At 40.6% G+C, this 25,649-nt stretch overlaps 1 protein-coding gene across 3 annotated transcripts in view; it reads left to right on the forward strand.

The window, feature by feature from the left end:
• Positions 1-20,651, forward strand: part of Senp1 (SUMO specific peptidase 1) — a 59,141-nt gene extending 38,490 nt beyond the window's left edge. For all 3 annotated transcript variants that reach the window (XM_048365584.1, XM_048365593.1, XM_048365598.1), the window contains 8 exons: positions 107-191; positions 388-543; positions 3,089-3,220; positions 13,808-14,011; positions 15,337-15,416; positions 16,295-16,379; positions 16,939-17,034; positions 19,070-20,651. In XM_048365584.1, coding sequence (XP_048221541.1) covers positions 107-191; positions 388-543; positions 3,089-3,220; positions 13,808-14,011; positions 15,337-15,416; positions 16,295-16,379; positions 16,939-17,034; positions 19,070-19,132 — 901 coding nt within the window. In that variant the 3' untranslated portion in view covers positions 19,133-20,651. The remainder of the gene's footprint in view (positions 1-106; positions 192-387; positions 544-3,088; positions 3,221-13,807; positions 14,012-15,336; positions 15,417-16,294; positions 16,380-16,938; positions 17,035-19,069) is intronic.
• The last annotated feature ends 4,998 nt before the right edge of the window (positions 20,652-25,649 follow it).

The following is a 25,649-nucleotide window of genomic DNA, read 5'->3' on the forward strand; positions in this document are numbered from 1 at the left end:
AGGATTGTGGACTTTACATAAGAGTTCTTTATATTTAATATTCACTGTACAGAAATAATATGACTGATAAAGACAGTCTATATTTATGACACTTTTCATTTTCTAGAACTAGTGTTTATGATTCTCGAGCACGGGAAAGATTTCGCCAGATTGAAGAACAGAAAGCACTAACCTTACAGCTTCAAAACCAGGTAAAAAAAAATTGAGTAAGATTATAAATTGAGACTATTTTGGAAGATTATCTGGATTTGTATAATTGCTGTCTTAATTGCAAGATTCTATGGTAACATAGCATTTTATGCTGTCTGTCTATATAGAACTGATCCATTTACAATTAGTCAGATAGTGGATTTCTTTATCCTGCTTAATCTGAAGTTCTCTCTCTAGAGGCTACAGGAACTAGAACACTCGGTACATGATTCAATAGAACTGCATCTTCGTGTACCTCTTGAAAAGGAGATCCCTGTTACAATCGCACAAGAAACAGGAAAAAAAAGTCATAAATTAACTGATAGTGAAGATGAATTTCCTGAAATTACAGAGGTAAAGTACATGCTGTAAATTCCTATGTCAGCAAATCTTGTTCAGAAAGAATGCGTGGGACATTTTCATTCACAAAGTAACAGTACTTGCTATTTAGCTTTTATTGTATACTTCTGTTTATGCCTTACGTACCAATTTTCACTATATTTTAAAAGTGTACTGAATGGCTGGGGGCCAGTGGCTCATGTCTGTAATCCTAGCTACTCAGGAAGCTGATATCTTAGGGCCGTGCTCAAAAGCTAGCCCTGGTAGGAAAGTCCATGAGACTCGTGTCTCCAATTAACCACCAGAAAGCCAGAAGTTGCACTGTGATTCATAGTAGTAGAGTGCTAGTGAAAAAGTTCAAGGACAGCACCCAGGCCATGAGACCAAGACCCATGACCCTTTTTTTTTTGTCAGTCCTGGGGCTTGGACTCAAGTCCTGAGCAATGTCCCTGGCTTCTTTTGCTCAAGGCTAGCATTTTATCACTTGAGCCACAGCTTTTTCTATATATGTGATGCTGAGGAATCGAACTCAGGGTTTCACATATGTGAGGCAAGCACTCTACCACTAGGCCACCCAGCCCCTCCGTGACCTATTTTTTAAAAATTTATTGAAAATTTCTGGAAAAATTATAAGTGGCCTTAAACAACCTCGGTGAAAAAGCATTTGATAAATTTGTATTTCATTTCATGTACATTTTTATTTAAGGCAGATGAATTTAACTTATTTATTTTATTTTTTTGGTGCTTGTACTGAGGATTTGAACTCAGGGCCTGGGTGCTGTTCCTTAACTTTTTTGCTCAATAGTGCCCTGCCACTTGAGTCACAGCTCTACTTCTGGCTTTGTGGTTTCTGGGTTTGGGGTTTTGGTGGTAGTTAATTGGACATAAGAGTCTTACAGATTCCTGCCTGAGCTGTCTCCTCATTGAGTAACTAGGATTGTAGGTGTGAGTCAATAGTGTCTAGCTTGTTAAGTGTTTTAATCTGAGGATCAAACCTGGGGCCTATTGCATGCTATGCAAGTGTTTTACTATTGAGCTATACTCCAGCCTCACATGTGCAGTAATTTGTTACCAAATTGTAAGCTGAGTTGAACTATGTCTCTTTAAGTACTTAAAACCCACTGTGGAAAATTTGGGAAATACATAGAGGTCTGTGCATTTAAAAAATCTGTTCTTTAATGTGGAAACCAAGTGAGAGGTGTAAGGGACCCCCTCCCCCCTTTTGTGAGTTCCTAGAAACAGCAGGCTTAGACAAGGTAGTGGGCCTTGGGAAGGGCAAACCTAAGCCGAATAACAGGAGCCAAAAGCAGCTTGACCTAGAGCTGCTTGACCTTTGCAAAAGAAAGGAACGAATGAGGAAGACCACTCAGTTTGCATGCCTGAGTTTAGGGAAGTTCCAGAAAGAGATTTTAAGGCTAATTAAATAGGCAAATACCAGTCATGCCCAGAACGAAGAATTGTATTGCTTTGATTGCTTTGTTTACCGGAGTTTGCTGGAATTGTAATCACTAAGACAAATCTGCTTCTGCATGACTGCTTGCTTGCTTTGCCTAACTTGCCAGACCACCTGTGAGTGATACATGTGATTTTTGCCTTTATAAACCCCCTGCAACTGAGGCTCGGGGCTACTCACTCCTGAACTGAGTTAGCCCCAGCCGGTCATTTTGCTCAATAAATGAACCTTGGTTTGAGACCCAAAAGAAAAAAAAAAAATCTGTTCCTTAATTAATACTCTAGGATATAGCTCATTGGTGAAGTACTTTCATGGTATGTGCAAGGCTCTGGGTCCTGGCTTCAATCCTTAGCATCATTAAAAAAAAAATAGTTCAGGCTGGTAAGTATAACACAGTGTATAGTTATTCTGGTTGTATATTTACATTTTTATTTTTTAATTTTTTATTGTCAGTTGTGGGGCTTGAACTCAGGGTCTGGGCCTTGTCCCAAATCCTCTTTTTGCTCAAAGTTAGTGTTATACCACTTGAGCCACAGTGCCACTTCCAGTTTTTGAGTGGCTAATTGGAGCTAAGAGTCTCACAGGGATTTTTCTGCCCAGGCTGGCTTTGAACCATGATCCTCAAGTCTTAGCCTCTGAAGTAGGTAGGATAACAAGTGTGATCCACCAGTGCCTAGCACATTTATATTTTAAAAAACTAAACAAAATCTTTTCTTAAAAAAATAATATCTTAAAAAACTACCCTTTATTATTAACTTCTGTGAAAAATTCTCTTTCTTAGGAAATATTTAGACCAGAAGTAATAAAGCTAAGGATGTTCTTTTCATAGGCTTAGGAAATTTAATAGCAAAATGTTATTCCATGCCCTAGAAATTACTATGAAACAAAGATCTGAATATGTTGAAAAGAGAAAGTAGGACTAGATGGAATAGCAGGAATTAATTGGGGATCAGTAGGGAGGAATATAAACCAAAATGTTAGAGAGAAGTAAATTAATTATAAATTGACAGGCTTTTGGCTAATGATAAATATGGTCTGGAGATTGGTGAGCAAAATTGTTTGTCTGAAGCCATGTGGTTTAATCTTTATCATCTTCTGTTTTCTTAGGAAATGGAGAAAGAAATAAAGAGTGTGTTTCGTAATGGGAACCAAGATGAAGTTCTCAGTGAAGCATTCCGTTTGACCATTACACGCAAAGATATTCAAACTCTAAATCATCTGAATTGGCTCAATGATGAGGTACTCTTGCACTAAGTAGTGGGTGAACATCAAATGGAAACTAAGGATGCTAGTTCACTGTTTCTGAAAATAGTCCTCAGATGATCTGCATCAGAATCCCTACTTTTAGCCTCTTTTCTCCCAAGTATGAGGAGAGGTGGTAGAAATACATGCTTTTAATCAATGTTTTGGATGATTTTTGTGTGCTTTAACGTATAAAATTGAATTGAATTATTATTACTATTATTTGCCAGTCCTGGGGCTTGAACTCTGGGCCTGAGCATTGTCCCTGGCTTCTTTTTGCTCAAGGCTAACACTCTGCCACTTGAGCCACAGCACCACTTCTGGCTTTTTCTGTATATGTGGTGCTGAGGAATTGAACCCAGGGCTTCATGTATACAAGGCAAGCACTCCACCACTAGGCCATATTCCCAGTCCATCAAGTATGGAATTATTGAATTCACTTTCTGTTTCCTTAAAGCTTTGGATATTGAAGGGAAGAGAAAGCACATTGATATTTTTCCTCTTTTGAAAGCATTTGCCTTGCAGTTCCTCTCTTCTGAGCAAATATTTAATAGCTGACCATATTGTAACATGGAGGAATACTTTAGAGTTTTTTTTTTTGTTTGTTTGGTTTTTTTTGGCCAGTCCTGGGCCTTGGACTCAGGGCCTGAGCACCGTCCCTGGCTTCTTTTTGCTCAAGGCTAGCACTCTGCCACTTGAGCCACAGCGCCACTTCTGGCCGTTTTCTGTATATGTGGTGCTGGGGAATCGAACCCAGAGCCTCCTGTATACGAGGCGAGCTCTCTTGCCACTAGGCCATATCCCCAGCCCGTTTTTTTTGTTTTTGTTTTTTATGTATACTATGAGTTGTGTGTGTGTGTGTGTGTGTGTGTATGTGTGTGTGTGTGTGTGTGTGTGTGTGTGTGTTTTCCAGTCTTGGGGCTTGGACTCAGGGCCTGAGCACTGTCCCTGGCTTCTTTTTGCTCAAGGCTAGCACTCTGCCACTTGAGCCACAGCGCCACTTGTGGCTGTTTTCTGTATATGTGGTGCTGGGAATTGAACCCAGGGCTTCATGTATAGGAGGCAAGCACTCTTGACACTAGGCCATATTCCCAACCACGTTAGGGTTTTAAAACAGGAATCCAGTTCTTGTATTTCCCATTGTATGTTTCCTTGTTTTAGGTCACATGCATTCTAAGTGAGAAATTTTGATTTTTGTTGGTGGTGGTCCTGGGGCTTGAACTCAGGACCTGGGTGCTATCCCTGAGCTCTTTTGCTCAAGACTTGTACTCTACCACTTTGATCTACAGCTCCACTTCCAGTTTTCTGGTGGCTAATTGGAGATCAATTTTATGGGCTTGCTTTGGGCTTGTCTGGGCTTGCTTTGAACTGTGGATCCTGAGATCTCAGCCTCCTCAGTAGCTAGGATTATAAGCATGAGCCACCACCACCCGGCTTATCATGATATTTTAAAAATTGACATTGAAAAAGTTATACAGTTGATGTATTTGAGGAATTATATGTAATAATTAAATAATTACTTCTTCAGTGTATTAGGTGAAAGTTAGGCCTTTACTTCCCAATTCCAATTAAGTGTATTGGTTATATATGATTTTTCTATCCTGACTTTTTTTTTTTTTTTTGGTACTGGGGATTGAACCCAGGACCTTGTACTTGCTAGGCAAACACTTTGCCACTGAGCTACATCCCAGCCCCCTGGTTATATATGATTTTTAAACTGACCTATCTTATTTCTAAACCTATAAAAGCCTGTTTTATGTCAGATGGATGTTTTCACCATAAGGAAGGGAAGTAGGAATTATTTATTATTATTTATTTATTTTTGGCGAGTCCTGGGGCTTCTTTTTGCTCAAGGCTAGCACTCTGCCACTTGAGCCACAGCGCCACTTCTGGCCGTTTTCTGTATATGTGGTTCTGGGGAATTGAACCCAGGGCTTCATGTATGTGAGGCAAGCACTAGGCCATAGTGGCCTAGTGGCCACTAGACCATATTCCCAACCAGGAATTATTTTAAATGTTTATATATTCTACTCTTGTAAGTAGGTACACTGGAAAATAGATACTATAACTTAACATCTCTATTCTATAGGTAAAAAGAACAAGGCTAAGAAACTTACAAGGTAATATAGCTATCAAGTAGTACAGCTAAGATTCAAGCCCAAGCATTAGGTTTTATTTACTGTACCAGGCTGCCTCAGATTCTTAAATTTGATCCATAATGGGATCAGGTATATAGAATGTAAGATTTTTACATCATGTTTAAGATGCTGATTTTTGGGGGGAAGGCATTGTTTGTGCTACTGGTCAGTTTATAAGAAAATTTCAGGAGCTCATCATTTCCTGAGTAGTAGTCTTTTGCTAAGAATGATAAGGAACATCTGTTTTGGTACTATCTGGGGAGGAAGAGTTTTGGGTTTGGGTCTTGTTTTTTTTTTTTTTTTTGGCACTTGAGATATTATAACTTTGGCTCAAATAATAGGGGAGACTCATCAAGTCAAGGGGAAAAAAATGAAAATAAAGGAACAGAAGTATCCATTGATAAGGTGTTTTTGATCTGTGGTCATTTGCCACTTTTTAAACTGTCACTGCTGGAGAGAAAGTTATTTTAAAGAGACTGAAGCCTGCTTATTGTAAAGCAGGGAAAAACCTTCCAGAGGGCAGGAGTGAGTAGGATATGAACTGAGTTCTTGCACTTCACTGTGAATCTTACCTCAGTAATAACCCTTACAGAGGCAGTATTCATCAGAACATAGTATTTTCTATTCTATGAACCCATCCCTGGATTTTTTGCAAGCAGAGTTAATGGAAATTATTTAAGGAGATGGGGAAAGGAAAGATTTCTTGTCTACTTTATTCTCTCCACACATACCTGTAACTTTGTAGGGAGTATTTTTCTTCAGATTTCAGAATGTTAACCTTGAAAGTAGTGCCAATTCGTGTTTGATAACGATGAGAACAAATTTAAAAAGCACCATTTGAAAAGAATTATGCTTGTTAGGCTTTCAAAGTTATTGGCCTTGAGAAGTCAACATTCTGATGAAATATTAGATAGCCTTAAGTTTTGATAGTCATTCTCTCTCTCAATTGTGAATGCTGTCTTTTACAAGTAGTTTGTCCTCTTTTCAATTCTGTTCTTCTCTCAAATAGATACTTTTATTAATTACCACTTCTTTTTGTATGTCCTGTTAGTTTCATAGGCTGTATTTAAATTTAGAGGAGTACAGTTAACAACAACAGCAAACCCCAAATAAAACTTAGAATGTTTGGTATTCAACCAAAAATTATTAAGCACTGTATAATTAACACATATTAATGAAAACATTTTTTTGGGGGGGGGGCCAGTCCTGGGCCGTGAACTCAGGGCCTGAGCACTGTCCCTGGCTTCTTTTTTGCTCAAGGCTAGCACCCTGCCACTTGAGCCACAGTGCCACTTCTGGCCATTTTCTGTATATGTGGTGCTGAGGAATCGAACCCAGGGCCTCATGTATACGAGGCAAGCACTCTTGCCACTAGGCCATATTCCCAGCCCCAATGAAAGCATTTTAATGACCGTATATATGAAGAGAAATGAAAAGTCCATTTATGAGAAAAATCTGTCACTTAAAAATACCCACAAAAAAGCAAAATCATAGAATTAAGCAGGCAAGGATGTTAAAATCATTATTATAAATATATTACATTTGTTCAGGAAAGTGTATCTGCAGTAACATGTACTGAAGATGATGTTAATAGACACTTTGGAAGGAAAACAGTTGTGAACACAAAGATATACCAATAGAAACTATCCAAATAGAAACACAGAAAAGTGGCTGAAGAAAGATGACAGAACTATCAGTGAGCTCTGAAACAACACCAGGCAGTCTAAGCAAGACAAAGAAAGCAGGGGCATAGGCGACGTCAGAAAAAAAAAGGGGGGGGTATTTTAAAAACAATGGTCGAAGACAGGAAATCTATAAACTACAAATCCAAATTTAGTATACTGTAATAGAAGAAACACCATACTGAAATACTCAGGAATCATATTGCTGAAAAGCAATAGTAAAGAGAAAATAGTAACTATAGCCAAGAGGTTAAAGGATATATTAGGCCTGGAGGGAAAAAGATAACAATAATATCTTGTCAGAAACTATGTAGACCAGAAGATAATGTAACTACATCTTTAAAGTACTAAAGAAGAGAAAAGTTGTCAACATAGGTTCTATACCCAGTAAATAAATCTTTGAAAAAATAAGCCATATTCTTTCAAATAAGAAATGCTAATACAGTTCATCATCAGGAGGCCTATGCTGTCAGACATATAATAAATTGTACATACATACTTTCCAGGAAAGTATCATGGAAATGTCACTATATGATGGACTGAAGAGCAGTAGAAATGTTTATTTTTTAATATTTCTAAAAGACAGTTGATTAACATAGAACTAAGCATACTGTATGACTATAACATGTAGAAGTAAAATACTTGATAGTCATAAAGAAGACAAAGAAGGCACCACTACTACTCTAAGGCTATTCCATTCTATATGAAGTGATATAATGTTAAATGAGATAGACTGGTAATTTGAAGGCATAATGTGAATCCAGGAAAATAAGTGTGAAGCCAGTGGAGATACAGTGATATTCTTAAAAATGCAAAATAAGGAAGGAAAAGAAAAAACAACAGATCAGATGAGACAAGTATTCTTAAGAATAGCCAATATATGAGAAATGTTCAAAATCCTTAGCCATCAGAGAAATGCAAACATTGAGATTCTACCTTATCCCAGTCAAACTTGTTGTCATGAAGAAAACAAATAACTTAGCCATAAAGAAGAATGGATTTTATTATTTGCAGGAAAATAGATAAAACTGGAGAACATAATGTTAAGTGAAATTAGCCAATCCCACAAAGACAAACAAGTATCACATATTATCTCTCTTTTGTGGAACCTAGGGAAAAGGAAAAAAGGTCATGAATGTGAAAGGAAGAACTACTGGGAAGGTGGAAAGGAAAACAGGAGGAGGGACGTGCGATAAAAAGTAAGAGAGGGCAAGCCAGGTGCAGGTGGCTCACACCTATAATCCTAGCTACTTAGGAAGCTGAGATCTGAGGACTGCAGTTCAAAGCCAGCCTGGACAGAAAAGTCTGTGAGACTCTTATGTCCATTAATCACACACAACCCCTCCCCCCACAAAAAGTGGCACTGTGACTCAAGTGGTAGAGTGCTAACCTTGAGCAAAAGGAGCTCAAGGACAGTACCCAGGCCCAGAGTTAAAACCCCAGAACAGGTGGCGGGGGGGGGGGGGGTGGAAGGGCAAACTAATATTGGAAATAGATCCTCATTAAGGAATGAAAACCAATTGTAAAAAGGGGGGAAATAAGGGGTAATGATATGAACTAATTAAATGTATAGGTCTCCCATGTTACACATTCTTTTTTTGTAATTTATTTATTAATTAATTTTTTGACAAGGTGTTGTGCAAAAAGGGTACAGTTACATAGTAGATATTCTTGAGTGAAATAAGATTATAAGAGTGAAAAGTGCTCCTATTATGACCCATTGACTTCCTTATTGATAATTTACTTCTTTCAAGTGTTTCTTGTGTGAGTGTGTGTGTGCGCGTGCGTGCGTGTGCGTGCGCACGCGTACGCATGTGTCCTCTATCATGTGTGTGCCAGTACTGGGATTTAAACCTCTGAGCCTGGGTGCTGTCCCTGAGCTTTTTTGTTCTAAGCTAACACTCTACCACTTGAGTTACAGTTCCACTTCTTGCATTTTTGGTTTTCATTCATTAATGAATGGATAGAGTTTTCTTAATAGAACTATCCCTGGTAAATCAGGGGCTTATGTTATTAATTATTCTTCATAAATGCTTCCATAAAAGCAATACCTGCTTTTCTCTTAAACTTTAGCAGTAATTCTAACAGTTTGTTGCTTGAATTTGCATTTGAGAAAAATCTGTTTTACAGTGAAGTCTGCCTTCTTTGTTTCTGTAATATTGTTCATCTAGATCTTAGGATTGAATGACCTTCTAAACCATAATAGTAAGGAGTAACTGGTTATTCTTTTGGGTTTAGTGGTTACCAAAGATAAATTTAGCTTAAAATTAGAGTGGAAGCCAGGCACCAGTGGCTATGCTTGTAATCCTACCTACCTAGTAGGCTGAGATCTGAGGATCATGATTCAAAGCCAGCCTGGTCAGAAAAGTCCCTGTAAGACTCATCACCAGTTAACCACTGAACAACTGGAAGTGAAATTGTGGCTCAGATGGTAGAGCACTAACCTTGAATGAAAGAAACTAAGGCCCTGAGTTCAAGCCACAGGACACACACACACACACACACACACACACACACACACACACACACAATTGAAATGGAAAGATTAAGATAAATTTAAAAATCAGAATGGAAAGGTCAAGAAATAGAGTGGAAAAGGCTTTTATTCTCCTAAAAATTGTCTTGGTCTCTGCTTAGGAATACTGTCATGCCCAGGATTTACAGAACAATTTTTTCCCCCCTAAACTAAATAAAGAGGTTCAAAATAAGCATGGTAAGGTTAAATATCAAATCTTTACTGCTAGGGAATGATTTACTTCTAGATGCATAAGAACACTAGTTTGGCTGGTTTGCTGAGCAAGAAAGAAGATACAGTTATCAGTGGTCATTTATGTCATTGTGGTGACACAAAAGGATTGAATCCTTAGTTTGAGAACATTGTAGGTTTTTCTCTAAAAAGAACAGCTTTTTTTTTCAGCTTCAGCTGGGCAACTCTTCAAATAAAATAAAAAAAGAACAAAGACACTATAAACAAACCTCCCACCCTCAAGCCGGGCTGCATAGACAAGCAGACGCTCATGGCCAAGACTGAGCAGAGCAGGAAGAGCAGCTTCTTAGGCACCAGGAGCCATAAAGGCAAAACAGGCAAGCGTGTGTCCCAGAAAGGTTGACAAGTATACTATAACCTTGACAGTAGTCTTCAGAAGGCGGTGAACTGGTGAAACATCTACTTTTAGCCCTCTTCAATTTAAGATCTGCTGGAGCTACTGAGAATCTCGTGTTCGGAAAGGGCTGTTGCCAGTGGGGGAGGGGAGATATTTTGTCTTCACGAAAAAGAAGCAAATGCGGTGGCCATCAGTGCTGCTCTTTCATCTTGAACACTGTGATCCCTTCTCTCATTTCCTTTTCCTTCATCCTCAGCCCTCAACTGTGACATGACATGTAGGATTCTTTTTGTTCTCTGACTTCTAGCTTATTTTGTGTATGATTGATTCTTGGCTGAACTATGGCAGTTTTCCTCATTTGGGCAGAATAATAGCCAATTATTGAGGCCAGCCACCACACTCTCCTATTGGGATATCGGAGAATTGAAAAATAACTCTAGAGTTAATTAACTAGTTGACTTTGGAGGAAGCCATTTTCCATCCCATAGAGAAACCTTGGTTTGAGGGAGGGCAAGAGCAATGGAAAAGGGGATCTCAAAGGAAACAGATTCTGTAAAAAGCAATCACTAGCTCTCTGTTCTTATGTTAGTCTCAAGGTAGGGCAAGAGCTCAGTGTGTATAAGTCTAGAGAAATGTCTTCAGTTTTTGGAAGTCTCTTTTCCTGAAAAATAGGATAGTTACCTAATATTATGCTCATGTCATTTTTTCAACTTCAAGTATCATCAGAAGTAATAACCTTTCTTTTTTTTTTTGGCCAGTCCTGGGACTTGGACTCAGTGCCTGAGCACTGTCCCTGGCTTCTTTTTTGCTCAAGGCTAGCACTCTGCCACTTGAGCCACAGCGCCACTTCTGGCCATTTTCTGTATATGTGGTGCTGAGGAATCGAACCCAGGGCCTCATGTATCAAGCACTCTTGTCACTAGGCCATATTCCCAGCCCCGTAATAACCTTTCTTATAGGTACCTGAGGAGGAAAAGTATCTGCATAGCATTCATGTGTTTGACAGCTTGCCTAATTTCTTTCATCTTTCCCTTTTGTCCTTTTTGCCCATTAAAATATATAACTTGGGGCTGGGAATATGGCCTAGTGGCAAGAGTGCTTGCCTCACATACATGAAGCCCTGGGTTAGTTTTAATATGTCCATTTGTGTGTACAATACATCTTGAGTGGTGTCACCCCTTCCATCTTCCTCCCTCCTATCTTTTCCAACCCTACTCACCTACTCGTCTCAAGCTTTATAGTTCCATTTTCACACATGTACATTGGATATTATGACTACATTTGGCCACCTTTCCTTTCTGTCTCCCATCTGCTCCCCCTCCTCTTAACTGCCCCCAGACAAGACATGTTTCAGCTATCTGATGTTTGTTTTGTTAAACTGTTCATTGTTCAAAGGAGTTACACAATGAAAACCCACCCCTAAGTATACCCTACTTCAGTCAGTGTGATTGTGTATACATGCATATGACCCTGTGTTTGTTTTCATGTATGTATTTATTTTAGGCATCATTTCCACATAGAGAAAACTGTGCCCTTTGTCTCTCTCTGAGCCAGCCTTGCTTCACTCAATAATTTTTTTTCTTGCAAATTACATAACATAATACTTCCTGATGGAAGAGTAAAATTCCATTGTACATATATACCACATTTCATTGGTCCAATTTCTTTGATTGTGAGGCATCTGGGCTGTCTCCTAAACTTTTCTATTGTGAATAGTGCTGCAATGAACATCGGTGTGTAGGTGTATCTGTTGTATTCTGATTTGCAGTCTTTCATATAAATGCCCCAAAGTGGTATTGCTGGATATTATTTCAGTCTTTTGACTGCAGAAGAATCTTATCTGTTCCTTTTGCCTCATTTTCTCTCACTAGAGGTTGTAGTTTATGTACTTGAAATCTGTGTTGCTGGGCAGATTCACCTCCATTAGTAGCTATTTTCCTCAACCTGGTTGTATCCTTAGAGCACCATTAGCTTTTGTCAAACTTAAACTGAAAACCTAGATTTGAAAAGTGTGCCATTCTGATTGTGCTCTCATTGATTTTCCTTATTTAAAATAACTGAGCAACAGTTAGCTATTGGCCATTGCACAAAAGTCAGAGAATTAACCACAGCCTGAGTCCTCTGGGTACTGCAGGACCTACTGCTCAAACATCAGAGCTACAGACAGAACAGTGTCTTTCTTCAGAGCTAGCCTCCTCCCTCCTGAGAGCTCTGCCTCATGGTGAGTGCGGTTTCCCCACAGCTACCTAGGCATCTTCATCTATGGGCCCTTTCTCTAGTCTAGACCATGCCTCCAGTGTGTTCCTGGCCATGTTCCCTGCTGCCTACCCAGTCAGTATGTAGCTGCCTACTGTTGGGCAGTAGCTCACTGCTCTGGCATCCTGGTGTGTAAATATTTGTCAAAGGACAGGGGCATTTTCCCATTCCTCAAAAAGCATTCTGAAAAATGTGCCTGTTTTTTTAGTCATATTTCCAAGCTGGGGCTCAGTTAGACCATTCATTCCTTGGAGTTGACAGACACTGGCCTGGCCTCCACTGGCCACATAAAGTAGTAAGTATGCAGTAACTTCTGGCACAATAACTTTCAGATGTTGGTACCAAGAAGTCCTGGACTTAGAGGAACAGAGACAGCATAGTCACTATTAGAGAAAACATTGTTTGGTTAACAGAAAAAAGTATCCAGCTCATCTGTCAAGGATTTTCTTTCTCTCATACTTGATATTGAAACTAAGCTTTTAGATTCATAGGGAGAACTTTTGTTTTGTCAGTAGTGGGGCTTGAACACAGGGTCTGGGCACTGTCCCTGAGCTGTTTTGCTCAAAGCTAGTGCTCTACCACTTTGAGCCACGGTTGCACTTCCAGTTTTTGAGTGGTTAATAATGAGTCCCACAGGGTTTTTCTGCCCAGGTTGGCTTTGAACCACAATGCTCATATCTCAGCCTTCTGAGTAGCTGGGATTACCGTCATGAGCCACCTGTGACACCATAATCAAGGTTATTATTCTGTATCCATGTCTGCGTGTCACAAAAGTAACATTGCTGAGCTATTGTCAATGTGCAGGTGTTTTCTAGTACAATTGATGAAATGTTTGTCCTGTCAGTTCCACTTGAAACTAAAATAGTTTGCCCCTCTAGTGTGGGTAATGAGGCTGAGAAGAACAGAATATTCTTTGTTTAAAGTTTAAAACCAAGTAATCCTTACATTTGAACTCTTGATCTTAGCTTAACACTGGACTTGAATGGAACTAAGGACCCAGTTGCTCACATAGCCCCACTAGATTAAAGAACTGCTAATGTGCTTATTAGTTGTTGATTTTCCTTGCTTCCTTTTTCGCCAATCCTCACTTCCTAGCACCTCTTTCTTCTTAATTCTCCAGTCTTTTGACTTAACACTCAGTCTTTTATAAGTTTGACCAACATCTACCTATTTGTATTGTCAAGTTTATAATATAGTTATCTTTATCTGTTATGACTATTTATGACCACCTCAACCCTCTCCCTACCAGTCAGAAGTTGATATAAGTACATGAGGCTGTTGGATGTTGAAGTCTTCATGGAATTGATTTGGAAACAGTAATATCATTCTATTCAATACAGCAACTGCTTTTTCCCTCTAAAACACATTATTTTGATTGTCCTAACATGTAATTTCTTCCTTTAGATCATCAATTTCTACATGAACATGCTAATGGAACGAAGTAAAGAGAAGGGATTGCCAAGCGTGCATGCATTTAACACATTTTTCTTCACTAAGTTAAAAACAGCTGGTTATCAGGCAGTGAAACGTTGGACAAAGAAAGTGGATGTATTTTCTGTTGACATTCTTCTGGTGCCTATTCACTTGGGTGTGCACTGGTGTCTAGCTGTGAGTACCTTTATTTTTGATAGTAGTTTTAAAGATTTTTATATTAGCTAATATTAGTGGTATAGAGTGAGTTTTATTGGGACATTTCCATTCATACATACAGTGTAACCATAGAAATTCATCCCCTCCATCTCTGCCTTTTTTCTCCACCCCTTTCTTAAAACAATTTCAACAGGCTTCATTTCTCCATTTGCACACATCTCTTAAAATACAAAAGAAAGCTACATAAAGAAGACAGATTCATGATTATCAGTTGTATACCTACACGATGATGGAGAGAAAGACTAGTGTTCAGTAGTAGTAGGTTGGCTAAAAGTCAGATAGATCAATGAACTTCCAGTCTAGAGAGGGAGACACTTAGACTTTGAAGAAGACTGTGGAATTTCCTTTTCTGGAAATATTTAAAAGGGAGTTATAAGTTATCTAACCAGTCTCAAGGCAAGGCATGGGGAGGAAAAGTGGCTTCTTAATGTTGTTGCCAACAGTGACTTTTTTCTGACCACTCATAGATTGCCTTGTACATGTGGTGATTTGATTTTTTTTTAATGTCTAAGAATGTGGATACATCAATATGTTAATAAATTTGCTTTACATTCTGTTTCAAATTACACTTAAATCCAAAAAGTAATTCTGAAAGTAAAGAAGCAGAGCTTAAAACAAATCAAGGCCAAGAAAATAAAAGGGGGCCACAAGGGAGGCTGAAAGGGAAGGAAAGTGGGAGAGAGGAGAAGGAAGAGTAATGATACATTATAGTCAAGAATGGAAATGTCATGACAAAACCCTTTACTGTGTGTACTTTAATAAAGGTCACTAAAAAAAAAAAAGTGGGGAAAAATAGAGACAAAATCCTGGATCTTTCCACCATCTTTCTGAAATTGCGAAAATGATCTAGGGTATTCAGCATCCTCTGAAGTACATGCTACTTCTACTTTTGCCTGCCCTGAAGAGGGAGAAACTGAGCAGTAGAAAAAGATTTCCGGCCAATAATGGCTTACCGATTGATCAGCCCCCAGGATAGTTTTATTCTATTTCTATTTTTATTTTATTTTTGTGTGTGCTTGAACTCAGGGACTGGGCATTGTCCCTGAGCTTTTTAAGCATAAGACTAGCCTCTACCACTTGAGCCACAGCTCTACGTCTGGATTTTTGGTGGCTAATTGGAGATAAGAGTCTCACAAACTTTTCTGCCAAGGCTGGCTTTGAACTGCAATCCTCAGTTCTCAACTTCCTTTGTAACTAGGATTATAGGCATGAGCCACCAGAACCTGGCCAAATTTGTTCACTTTATAAATACAGATTCTTTTTTTTTTTTTTCTTATCCCTAGGTTGTGGACTTTAGAAAGAAGAACATTACCTATTATGATTCTATGGGTGGAATAAACAATGAAGCCTGCAAGATTCTCTTGTAAGTGGATGGTTGAGGCAGAACTAAGTTTGGTGTTAGGTGTGTGATCTGTATAGAACAGAGGTTAACAAAATCGTCTTAAGTAAAAATGAATAATGTAAACCTAAATAAGGGGTAATAATGATACAGTATAAAAAATATGCCTTAAAGGATGTAATTACTGATCCTGTATACTGAAAATACAGAACAGAGACAGGTTCCCTAGTTAGAAATCATTTCATTCAACCTCCTAATTTTTCAGTTGAAGAAACCAAGACCCATAGAGGTGATGTTGATTTGCCTTGGATTTACTAGTTAGTGGCTCACCTAGGAAGCAAATTACAAATCTCTTTATACCATATGCTTTACTATTTTCAAATCACCAGTTCCTCATTTTGTCATTTTGATGACCAGGAGGAGGTAGCCTCCAGAACCATGATTCTGGCAGTCTGCACTCCAAAAGAGTGCTCTCGATGAGGCTTGTACTTGTTAATTGTTGATTCAGACTGAATTTCCACACAGGAGAACCAGGCCTACCAGTGCTAAATGCACTTTTCAGTACTGCTAGGGAATCACTTGTACTGATTAGGTTGAATTCTAAAGAACCATACATAGTAAGGAGAAGAGTAAAAAAAAATGTTGCTGAAAAGAAGGTCAAAGAGGTGTGAATATCAGAGGCTGGGATCATGTCCCTCTTGGGTTGACAGAATGGCTTCATTGTGAGAGTCCTGAGAGATCTTCCAGAGGAAGCTTAGCAATATAATGATTCCCTGCCTGACAGGAGGTACTGTTCTCAGAACAAAGGATGAAGCTCTTTCTGATTGCCTGCCCCATTCTTAGAGTGGAAGCTGTCATTTGAATTCCTCACAGTTCATACCTTTCTCTTCTAATACCTTTAGGCAATACTTAAAACAAGAAAGTATTGACAAGAAAAGAAAAGAGTTTGACACCAATGGCTGGCAGCTCTTCAGCAAGAAAAGCCAGGTACCCTTCATGGAAATGTGATAGAAGGCCATGTGGGGAGGAAAGGATTTTAGTATTTGATTCTCAAGAATCTTCTGTCTTAGTGGCTAGCCTGACTTCAGTGACTAACCACTTTGAGTGGCTCACTGAGAAAGATTGATTTACCTATTTGTGGGAAAACTATGTGTTTCTTACACAGAACTAAGTTTTCTAGATGCCCAGCTATTTTTCTGTTTTTCATTCTAATGGCAAACATGCTAATGATTTGAGCTGTCCCCTCCCTTATGGGAAGGTACAGTTTATACATCCCTTTGTGCATTAAAATGAAATATTCTCCAGTAAGATCAATACAAAATACACAGACCTGATTGAAGCGTGTGTGTGTGTGTGTGTGTGTGTGTGTGTGTGTGTGTGTGTGTGTTTGTGTTTTCCTTTGAACTTCTATTGTCCTGAGTTAAGAACCACTCTGGTTCTTTGAAGATTTGGGGAAACGTGTAGATTTATGTCCTTTGGTTCTTTTTAGTCTAAGAAGGTAAGCAGCTTGCAAAAGCTTACTGCCTTATTATTGCTGTTCTTTCAGGAAATTCCCCAGCAGATGAATGGAAGTGACTGTGGGATGTTTGCCTGCAAATATGCCGACTGTATTACCAAAGACAGACCAATCAACTTCACCCAGGTGAGCTGAGCCTTCAGGAGGGGGCCCTGTGACCACCTGATCTCTAGCCTGTCCATAGTTGCCACTCTCTTCTATGGAGACTGCCCTAACCATTAGCATGTTTCAGACCATGTCTCATAACTGATAGTTACTATGTATGACTACCTTGATTTCCCAGTGTTGTTAATGCTGCCTCTCTCGTCTCAGTGATGGGTCTTGATGATTGGTCATTTCTGTATATGTTATCCTTCAGAGACCAAAGTGGATCGGGAGTACAGATAATTTACTCTGATGTTTACTCAGTTTACTCTGATGTTTTTCCCTTTGACTGGCTACTTCGGTCTAAATAAATGGCCTTCCCAGATTTTTCTACCATAGCCATTTGTCTAGACAAGATTGAGCTGACTCTTGAAATTTCTTTAGTCACTCTTCTAAAATAAGTTGTTCATTTTCAGGCTTCATTCTCATGTCCTTTTAAAACATCAACATAGGCTGAACACTGATGGCTCACACCTGTAATCAATCCTAGCTATTCAAGAGGTTGAGGGCTGGGGATATGGCCTAGTGGCAAGAGTGCTTGCCTCATATACATGAGGCCCTGGGTTCAGTTCCCCAGCACCACATATACAGAAAATGGCCAGAAGTGGTGCTGTGGCCCAAGTGGCGGAGTGCTGGCCTTGAGCAAAAAGAAGCCAGGGACAGTGCTCAGGCCCTGAGTCCAAGCCCCAGGACTGGCAAAAAAAAAAAAAAGAGGTTGAAATCTGAGGCATCCCAGGCAGGAAAGTCCTTGAGACTCTTTATCTCCAATAAACTACCAAAAAAGCCAAAAGAAACTCAGAGACAGCACCCAGGCCCTGAGGTCAAGCCCCAGAACTGACACCAGCCCTCCCCCCCCCCCAAAAAAAAAACAACAACCATTGACCAAGTCTGTAATCCCAAAAGGAGGAAGAGGAAGGAGGATCCAAGTTCACAGGCAGCCAGGCAAAAAAATTAGTGAGACCCTACCTCAAAAACAAGCTGAATATAGTGATATACTCCTCTAATTCCAGCTTCTCAGGAAGAAGAGGATTAGAATCCGGACCCAGTCCAAGCCAAGTTACTCAAGATCTTATCTGAAAAACAAACTTAAAGCAAAAGGACTGGGTATATGGCTCAAGTAGTAGAGCTACTTGCCTAGCACGTGTGAGATCCTGAGTTCAGTCCCCAACACTGAAGAACAGAGAGAGAGAAAGCTAAGCATAGAATGATAAAATACCATTCTCATAATTCTTGGAGACATTTGGGCAAGTCTAGGGATTTTTAAAATTAAATTTTATTGACAAGGTGATGTACAGAAGGGGGTACATAATAAGGTAATGAGTACATTTCTTGTCTTTATTTGTTACACTTTCCCTCATTTTTCTTTCCCTTCCCTAGTTCAGATAAGCATATATACAATATCCAGTGTACCAAAAATCATATACAGTGACCACAGGGGGAACGCCAAAGGAAATTTACCTAGTACATTAAATGTAATGACAACAATAGAATCCTCCTGTTTCCATCTCTTGGAGTTCATTTTGCTTAGCCTCATCTTATATAATCATATGTATGTAGCTGTTGAGCTATTGTGGTCCCCTGATAGGTCTGTCTTAAGTCTAGGGATTCTTTTTTTTTTTTTTTTGGCCAGTCCTGGGCCTTGGACTCAGGGCCTGAGCACTGTCCCTGGCTTCTTCCCGCTCAAGGCTAGCACTCCGCCACTTGAGCCACAGCGCCGCTTCTGGCCGTTTTCTGTATATGTGGTGCTGGGGAATCGAACCTAGGGCCTCGTGTATCCGAGGCAGGCACTCTTGCCACTAGGCTATATCCCCAGCCCCGAGTCTAGGGATTCTTGATGATGCCCAGTGTAACTTCTGAAGTGACAACAATGGAAAATATCAGTAGAAGAGAGCAATGGAAAGAATGAACAATTTACAAGATTAGAAACATTCCTGAGATTGTTAGATGAAAGCCTTGAAAGAAAAGGAGTATTGGACCTGGATAAATGGCAATAAAGGATGTCTCTTTGTTCCTACAGCAACACATGCCATACTTCCGGAAGCGGATGGTCTGGGAGATCCTGCACCGAAAGCTCTTGTGAAGACTGTCTCAGTGAGCAGACATTGACCCTCTGGGGGACCAGCCCTTTTGTTGTCTACAGCCAGAGACCTTGGAAACAGCTGCTCCCAACATCTCTGTTCTTGAAAAGCCCATGATCCTGGACCAGGCCCAGGCGAGATGCATTCACAAGCACATCTGCCTTTCCTTTTGTATCTCAGATACTATTTTTGCAAAGAAACTTTGGTGCTGTGAAAGGGGTGAGGGACATCCCTAAGCTGAAGAGAGAGACAGCTTTTTACTTCTTCAGTTCTGCCATCTTGTTTTCAAAGGGCTCCAGCCTCATTGAGTCCCTAGTTGAGGGACAGAAAAGTTTGGAACAAATCTTGGTTTCATATCACCGCTTGTTGCTAGGCCTTACTAAGAAGTAGGAAAACAACAGTTAGGGACAAAACCCACCAGCATATTCATGCACATATACATTCATGGTGATCAACACGTGTGTAGTTAGGAGTGTGACAGTAAACTGGACTTAGGGCACATGTGTAAGTCTCCTCCTCTAGGACCTTTCTTATTTATATGCCCCTTTGTAAAACCTAAATGCTTCTTTATAGATCTTTATCATTGGTAGCTTCAACCCATCCTGAGAAATAGTACCTGAGCCCAGGACAGACCCCAGAATCGCAAGCTGTCCCTGCCTGAAGTGCAGGCGTTTGTGTGCTCGAAGCCTGCCATATGGAAGACCCACCCAGGGAGGAGTCTGTGGCAGCAGAGCAACAAAACTCACTTTTACTGTTGCCTGCTTCTACCAAGAAGGGCCTCAGTCTTTAGTATAAAATTCCACCATTGGATGAATGCAGGTCTAGTTGGCTGTGGCTAGTTTAAATGTTTCTAACCACAGAAAATTTAAGATATATACATATATATATACATATATATTTCACAGGGATATGGTTTTTAAAAAACAAAAAACAAAAAAACTGAATGTGTTCACCATTTAGCCTGTAGATTTATTTTTCATTTTTCCAAATTCTAGCACAGAGGTCCCAGCCCCTATGTATAGGGTGTTCATGGAATTCCTAACAGAATATTTTGAGGCCTGGATAAACTTTGGTTTAGGGCTAAAAGTTATCGAGGGAGATGTAAATTTCAGCTGAAAAAACAGTTGGAGTTGGGATTGATCAACTTGAGATTTAAAACTGCAATTCCCTTTGTTTGTTCTACCATCTCTCCCACCCTGTAAGAGCTCCTAAGGTTTAGATAGTGAAATGATCCAATGCCAGTGTCATTTTGTACTTAAGTTCCAAAATAGGAACATTTTATACTTTTTTCTGTATTGTAATAGGTAGTTTTATATGAATCTTTTCTTCTCTCACCTTGTTACCCCATCCTTTTCGGCATTGTGCTTTCTCCTTGGGCTTATTTGAAAATTCTACTCTGTTTTATACCAAGCTTGTTTAGTACATTTTTCTATGTTTTACCACAAGTTACAATTTGAAAAGAAAACTATTTTTTTTAACTATTCCATTGTTAACTGAATGTTACTGTTTCCACTCCAGCAACCAGTTGTCCTGCCTTTTTCATAACTGCCTGCTTTGTGGGGGAAGATCACCGTGCGTGAGTGCATGCAAGCGTGCGTGCGTGTGTGTGTGTGTGTGTGTGTGTGTGTGTGTGTGCGCGCGCGCTTTCCTTCCTTCCTCCTTTCCCTCTCTTTCCTCCCTTATCTCCTCTCTCTCTCTCTACCTCCCCACCCCCCCTCTGATTTCTATAGAAAATAAATCCCTATCTATGTATGACTTGCTGGGACCTTTCACATTCTCTCCTGAAAGCGCATGCGAACTTGCTACAGGGCTCCTGGAATATTGTTTGACTTTTGGTACTTACTGTATTTAAGTGACAACTTGAAAGGTGGCATTATAGTGTCATTTTGGACTATGAATCAAAAGACTTGAGTTTTTCAGGCTCTCTCACTGTTGTCTGGGAGTGCTTAACAAGCTAGTTGTCTGTATTTATTGTTTGTTCATTTAGGTAACATCTGTCTTTCTTCCTCAGAGACTTTTTGTATAGACCAAAGCGACAAATATTTATTGCCATGTATAGTAGAAACCTGAAACAAAAGCACTTTGCAAAATGTGTAAGGAATTGTTGAGCCTGTCTGAACTTGCCCCCACCCCTTTCTCCAATGCAGTTTTGTATAGGGTAGGAATCAGGGAACCCCGAGGCTGCCCCATTATTCCAAGCTGCACCCCAGGGTGACCCAGTGGCAACCAAGTACAGACTTTTGTAGATGGGCCATCCTTCCCAAACAGCTACCCAGCAAGAGCAAGACTAGTCTCTGGAGACTTTCCCTTAATGCACAAGTGGGGAGAAAATGTTTCTGCAATCCATGTTATCAGTATCCTGTTTAACCTGCTTTAAATTAAATAAGCCTGTTACTACCACTGTGCTTGGTGCTTATAATCACCTACCTCCCCTAAAATGAATTACTTGATGGATGATAAGTACTTGATGGAGATACAGACTACACAATCTCAATAATTATTCTTAGACCCTGGACAGAGAAAATCAGACTGTTCCTGCGCATTTGTCACCCGAACCACTGTCACTCCCAGGAGTCCTGTGTCTTGTGAAGTACTGAATGTAAGAATTGTTTCCCATCAAGCATCCTGGAGAATGTCAGTTCACCCTTTCATATATGAGGTGCTTCATCCTGCTGTATGTTACTGACTTCACTGGCTTTTCTTCACCATAGTAGTCATACTAGCATCTTCTGCCATCTGCCCCCAGTGGCACAGGAGTAGAAACAACCTGCAAAAACACTTCCACCAGTCCCATCTCACAGTCTATCCCAAATCACCTGGCTTTACATGACCCATGGAAGACTGTAGTAGGTAGAGACAGTGAGGAGGACTCATTAAAGGGCTCTAGTGTTTTTACTGTCCTAGCCTCTGGTCCTTCCATCCCATCCTTCCAGCTATGAGAGTATGTCTTTTATCAGTGATGTAGATGATTGACTTGAGGTTTGTCTTTCCTCTTGCTATACCTGGATGGATCGGTGCAAGACTGAACAAGATACTTTCTTTCTGGGAGATCACATACCCAAGTGAGTCATAAAAGGTTTTAGGCTATCAGATCCTATTAACTCAAATAGGCTGCGTGCTGGGCCCTGTTGAGAGCACTGTATCCACCACTCCAAATGTATCCCAAGATTTGCAGAGGGACAAGGAAAGTGCAGCATCCTTCCTCACAGTCCAAAGGTTCACCGTGCTGAACCTTAACCCTGCCTATGAAAAATACACAACCACTATTCTCAGCTTTGGCATTGGGATGGAAAAATGTGGAATAGAAGAACACTCTGGGACTGGAATGAGACTTAGTGGTAGAGTGCTTGCCTAGCATGCATGAAGCTCTGGGTTCAATTCCTCAGCACCACATACACAGAAAAAGCCAGAAGTGGGTGCTGTGGCTCAAGTGGTAGAGTGCTAGGCTTGAGCAAAAAGGAGCCAGGGACAGTGCTCAGGCCCTGAGTCCAAGCCCAGGACTGGCCAAAAAAAAAAAGAACATTCTGGTCAACCATTTACATGAGGGCTAACTGATACATTTGTCTCTGTGGGAGAGAAAAGGTAACCTGGAGATATTGAGCTCAAAGGGGAAATTGAGGAACTAATAGAGGCTGCCCTCCTCAGCTGGTCAGGGAGATAAAGGAAAAAGTTCCAGGGCTCTGAGTGGTTTGACCAGATGCCCAGGGTCTTGTCAAACTCTTCAAGATTCTAAGATATAATTGAGGCCTGAAATGCTGTCAAAGTAGGGTTGAAGTTGGAAGGCCATTAACACTGGTTTGGTTTTAGAGGGAAGTTTTAACTAAGTGTGACAGGCTGAGCTTTAAGCCTTTTTTCCCCTCTGAGGAGTCGCCTTTGATCACTTGACTTCTTGAGGTGGCCCTATAATTGACAGAACACAAGTGCTTGGAAAGTGAGAGAGCAGAGGAACACAGAGGCAGCCAGCCAGTCTACCTTGCTTAGCACCTCTCATGCAATGCAATCTCCCTTCACAAATACCTACTGAGCACACATACCCAATCCTGTCTCAAAGCGTTCCCTGGTCACATCTTAAAATTGCTTATCTGGACATCCTTTTTACTTAGGGAATGGTGTGAAGCTAATTACACTGTTAGAAAAAATGTGTTTGCACTGTCATCCATCTTTTTCTTTTTTTTTTTTTTTTTTTTGGCCAGTCCTGGGCCTTGGACTCGGGGCCTGAGCACTGTCCCTGGCTTCTTTCCGCTCAAGGCTAGCACTCTGCCACTTGAGCCACAGCGCCGCTTCTGGGCGTTTTCTGTATATGTGGTGCTGGGGAATCGAACCTAGGGCCTCGTGTATCCGAGGCAGGCACTCTTGCCACTAGGCTATATCCCCAGCCCCATCCATCTTTTTCTTCAGGATGCAGACATGGAGTTCCTGAAGGCAAATGAATGATTTAGTGCTTTTTTGAAATCATGGAATGAAACTAGTGCTCTCTGGCCTGCGAGGAGTAAAGTAGGGTTTGCTTTTGTAAACATTTATTTAGAACATTGTGAAGCTAAGAGGAAGAAGGGCATCTCATGGCAGCCTCAATCTCTGTGGTCCCAAAGGGTTCATCTCTGGTCTGAAATTCCATGCCCCACTTTGCCCTTAGAAGTAGAGACACCGTGCCGGGCACCAGTAGCTTGCTCCTGTAATCCTAGCTACTTAGGAGGCTAAGATCTGAGGTTTGAAGCCATTACCGGCAGGAAAGTCTGTGAGATTGTTATCTTCAGTTAATCACCAAAAAGAGGCAAGTAGAGATGTGACTCAAATGGTAGAACTCCATCCTTGAGTGAAAAAAGTCAAGGAAGACTCAAGGTCCTGAGTTCAAGGTCCAGTACTGGCACAAAAACAATAAAGAGAAACACCTTTCTCGACAGTCCATGTGCTTTGCTTTGAGGGATGTCAAGCTCATGGATGCTAACCACAGCTTCCTGTTCTAGTTGTTTTCTCCATCCTTTATATCTCCAGTAACCTTTTACATTTTATACACTGAGATGGGGTCCCTTTCTGTCATCACCTTTAAAGATAATTTGCTTATCCGAAACTCACAGGGAATCTCTTTAGGTATTTCGTTTTGTTTTGTTTTTGTTGCCAGTCCTGGGGCGTGGACTCAGGGCCTGAGCACTGTCCCTGGCTTCTTTTTTTGCTCAAGGCTAGCACTCTACCACTTGAGCCACAGTGCCACTTCCAGCTTTTTTCTATATATGTGGTGCTGAGGAATCAAACCCAGGGGTTTATATATAACGAGGTGAGCACTTTACCACTAGGCCATATTCCCAGCCCCTAGACTAGGTATTTCATAAGCATGGGTTTAAGCATAGAAATTGACAGCCCTAAAAGAAGAGGTGGGTTGACCAAGGAAATACAATCTATGTTGTCCTCAGGGTCTTTCCATCTATAGAGCTTCTGATTTGCCTGTTGGAGAGGGTAAGCAGACACTAATATGCCTTTTCAAAAAGGCTGACTTAGCCAGGCACCAGTGGCTCACACCTGTAATTTTACCAACTCAGGAAGCTGAGATCTGAGGATTGCAGTTCAAGGCCAGCCCAGCAGCAAAGTCCATGAGACTTATCTTCACCAAACTACTCAGAAAAAGCTGGAAGTGGTGCTCGTGGCTCAAGTGGTAGAATATTAGCTTTGAGCAAAAGAAGCTCAGACAGGAAGCCTAGGTTCAGAGTTCAAGCCCCAGGACTACCTGGGGGGGAAAAAGGCGGGGGGCAACTTGGTGACTCATTCCAAATTAATCTGGAAGTATAAGATGGCAGGCCACAGAAGTCAGAAATGATATTGCTTCTGCTTTTCTATGTGTGATTCTCCCTAGTTTTAAAAAAGTTGACTTATTTAAAATTCTGTGGATTTTGCTTCCTTCCTTTGGAAACTATCCTGGTAAAAAGGACTCCATGATATTTGTCTCTGTAAGACTGTCTCTGTGACTGTTTGCTCTGTCTCTCTCCAGGCCTGTGTCGCCTGATCGGAGCTGGACCAGGGATTGGATCTTCAATATTGCCTAGATTTCTGAGTCCACCCCTTCATCAGGAGTCTGAATACTGTTCATTCATTCATTTCATTCCACACACCTGGAAGTAAAGCCTGGAACGCAAATAGCATGCAAATCTGTGGCTTTCTGGTCCTTTTTAAAAACCAGACCAATCTGTGGAGCCTGCCAAAGAACCCTCCTGAGGCCAAGCGTACCAGTCTGGATTCTAATCCGCTCGCTTACTGTACCCCTTGTCTTTCTTGCCCCTCTCCCACACCCCTTTCTCCTCAAAGAAATCCTTCCCACTGCCCTACATCCATAACAGGAACACTAAGAACAGAAATGGCAGGGTTAGAAGAGCCCTGTTGTCTCAGGATGTGTTTGAACCCCTAACTTTTCTTAGGCATAGTCAAGATTTTTTTCCCCCTCTGACAATGGTTGTTGGGGTGAGAAGAGAAACCTTCAAGCCACTGTTTTGTTTTGTTTTCTTTCTGATTCCTAAGTGTGGCTAAAAATAG

This window comes from Perognathus longimembris, chromosome 1 (genome assembly GCF_023159225.1).
Source record: "Perognathus longimembris pacificus isolate PPM17 chromosome 1, ASM2315922v1, whole genome shotgun sequence".
NCBI lineage: Eukaryota > Metazoa > Chordata > Mammalia > Rodentia > Heteromyidae > Perognathus > Perognathus longimembris.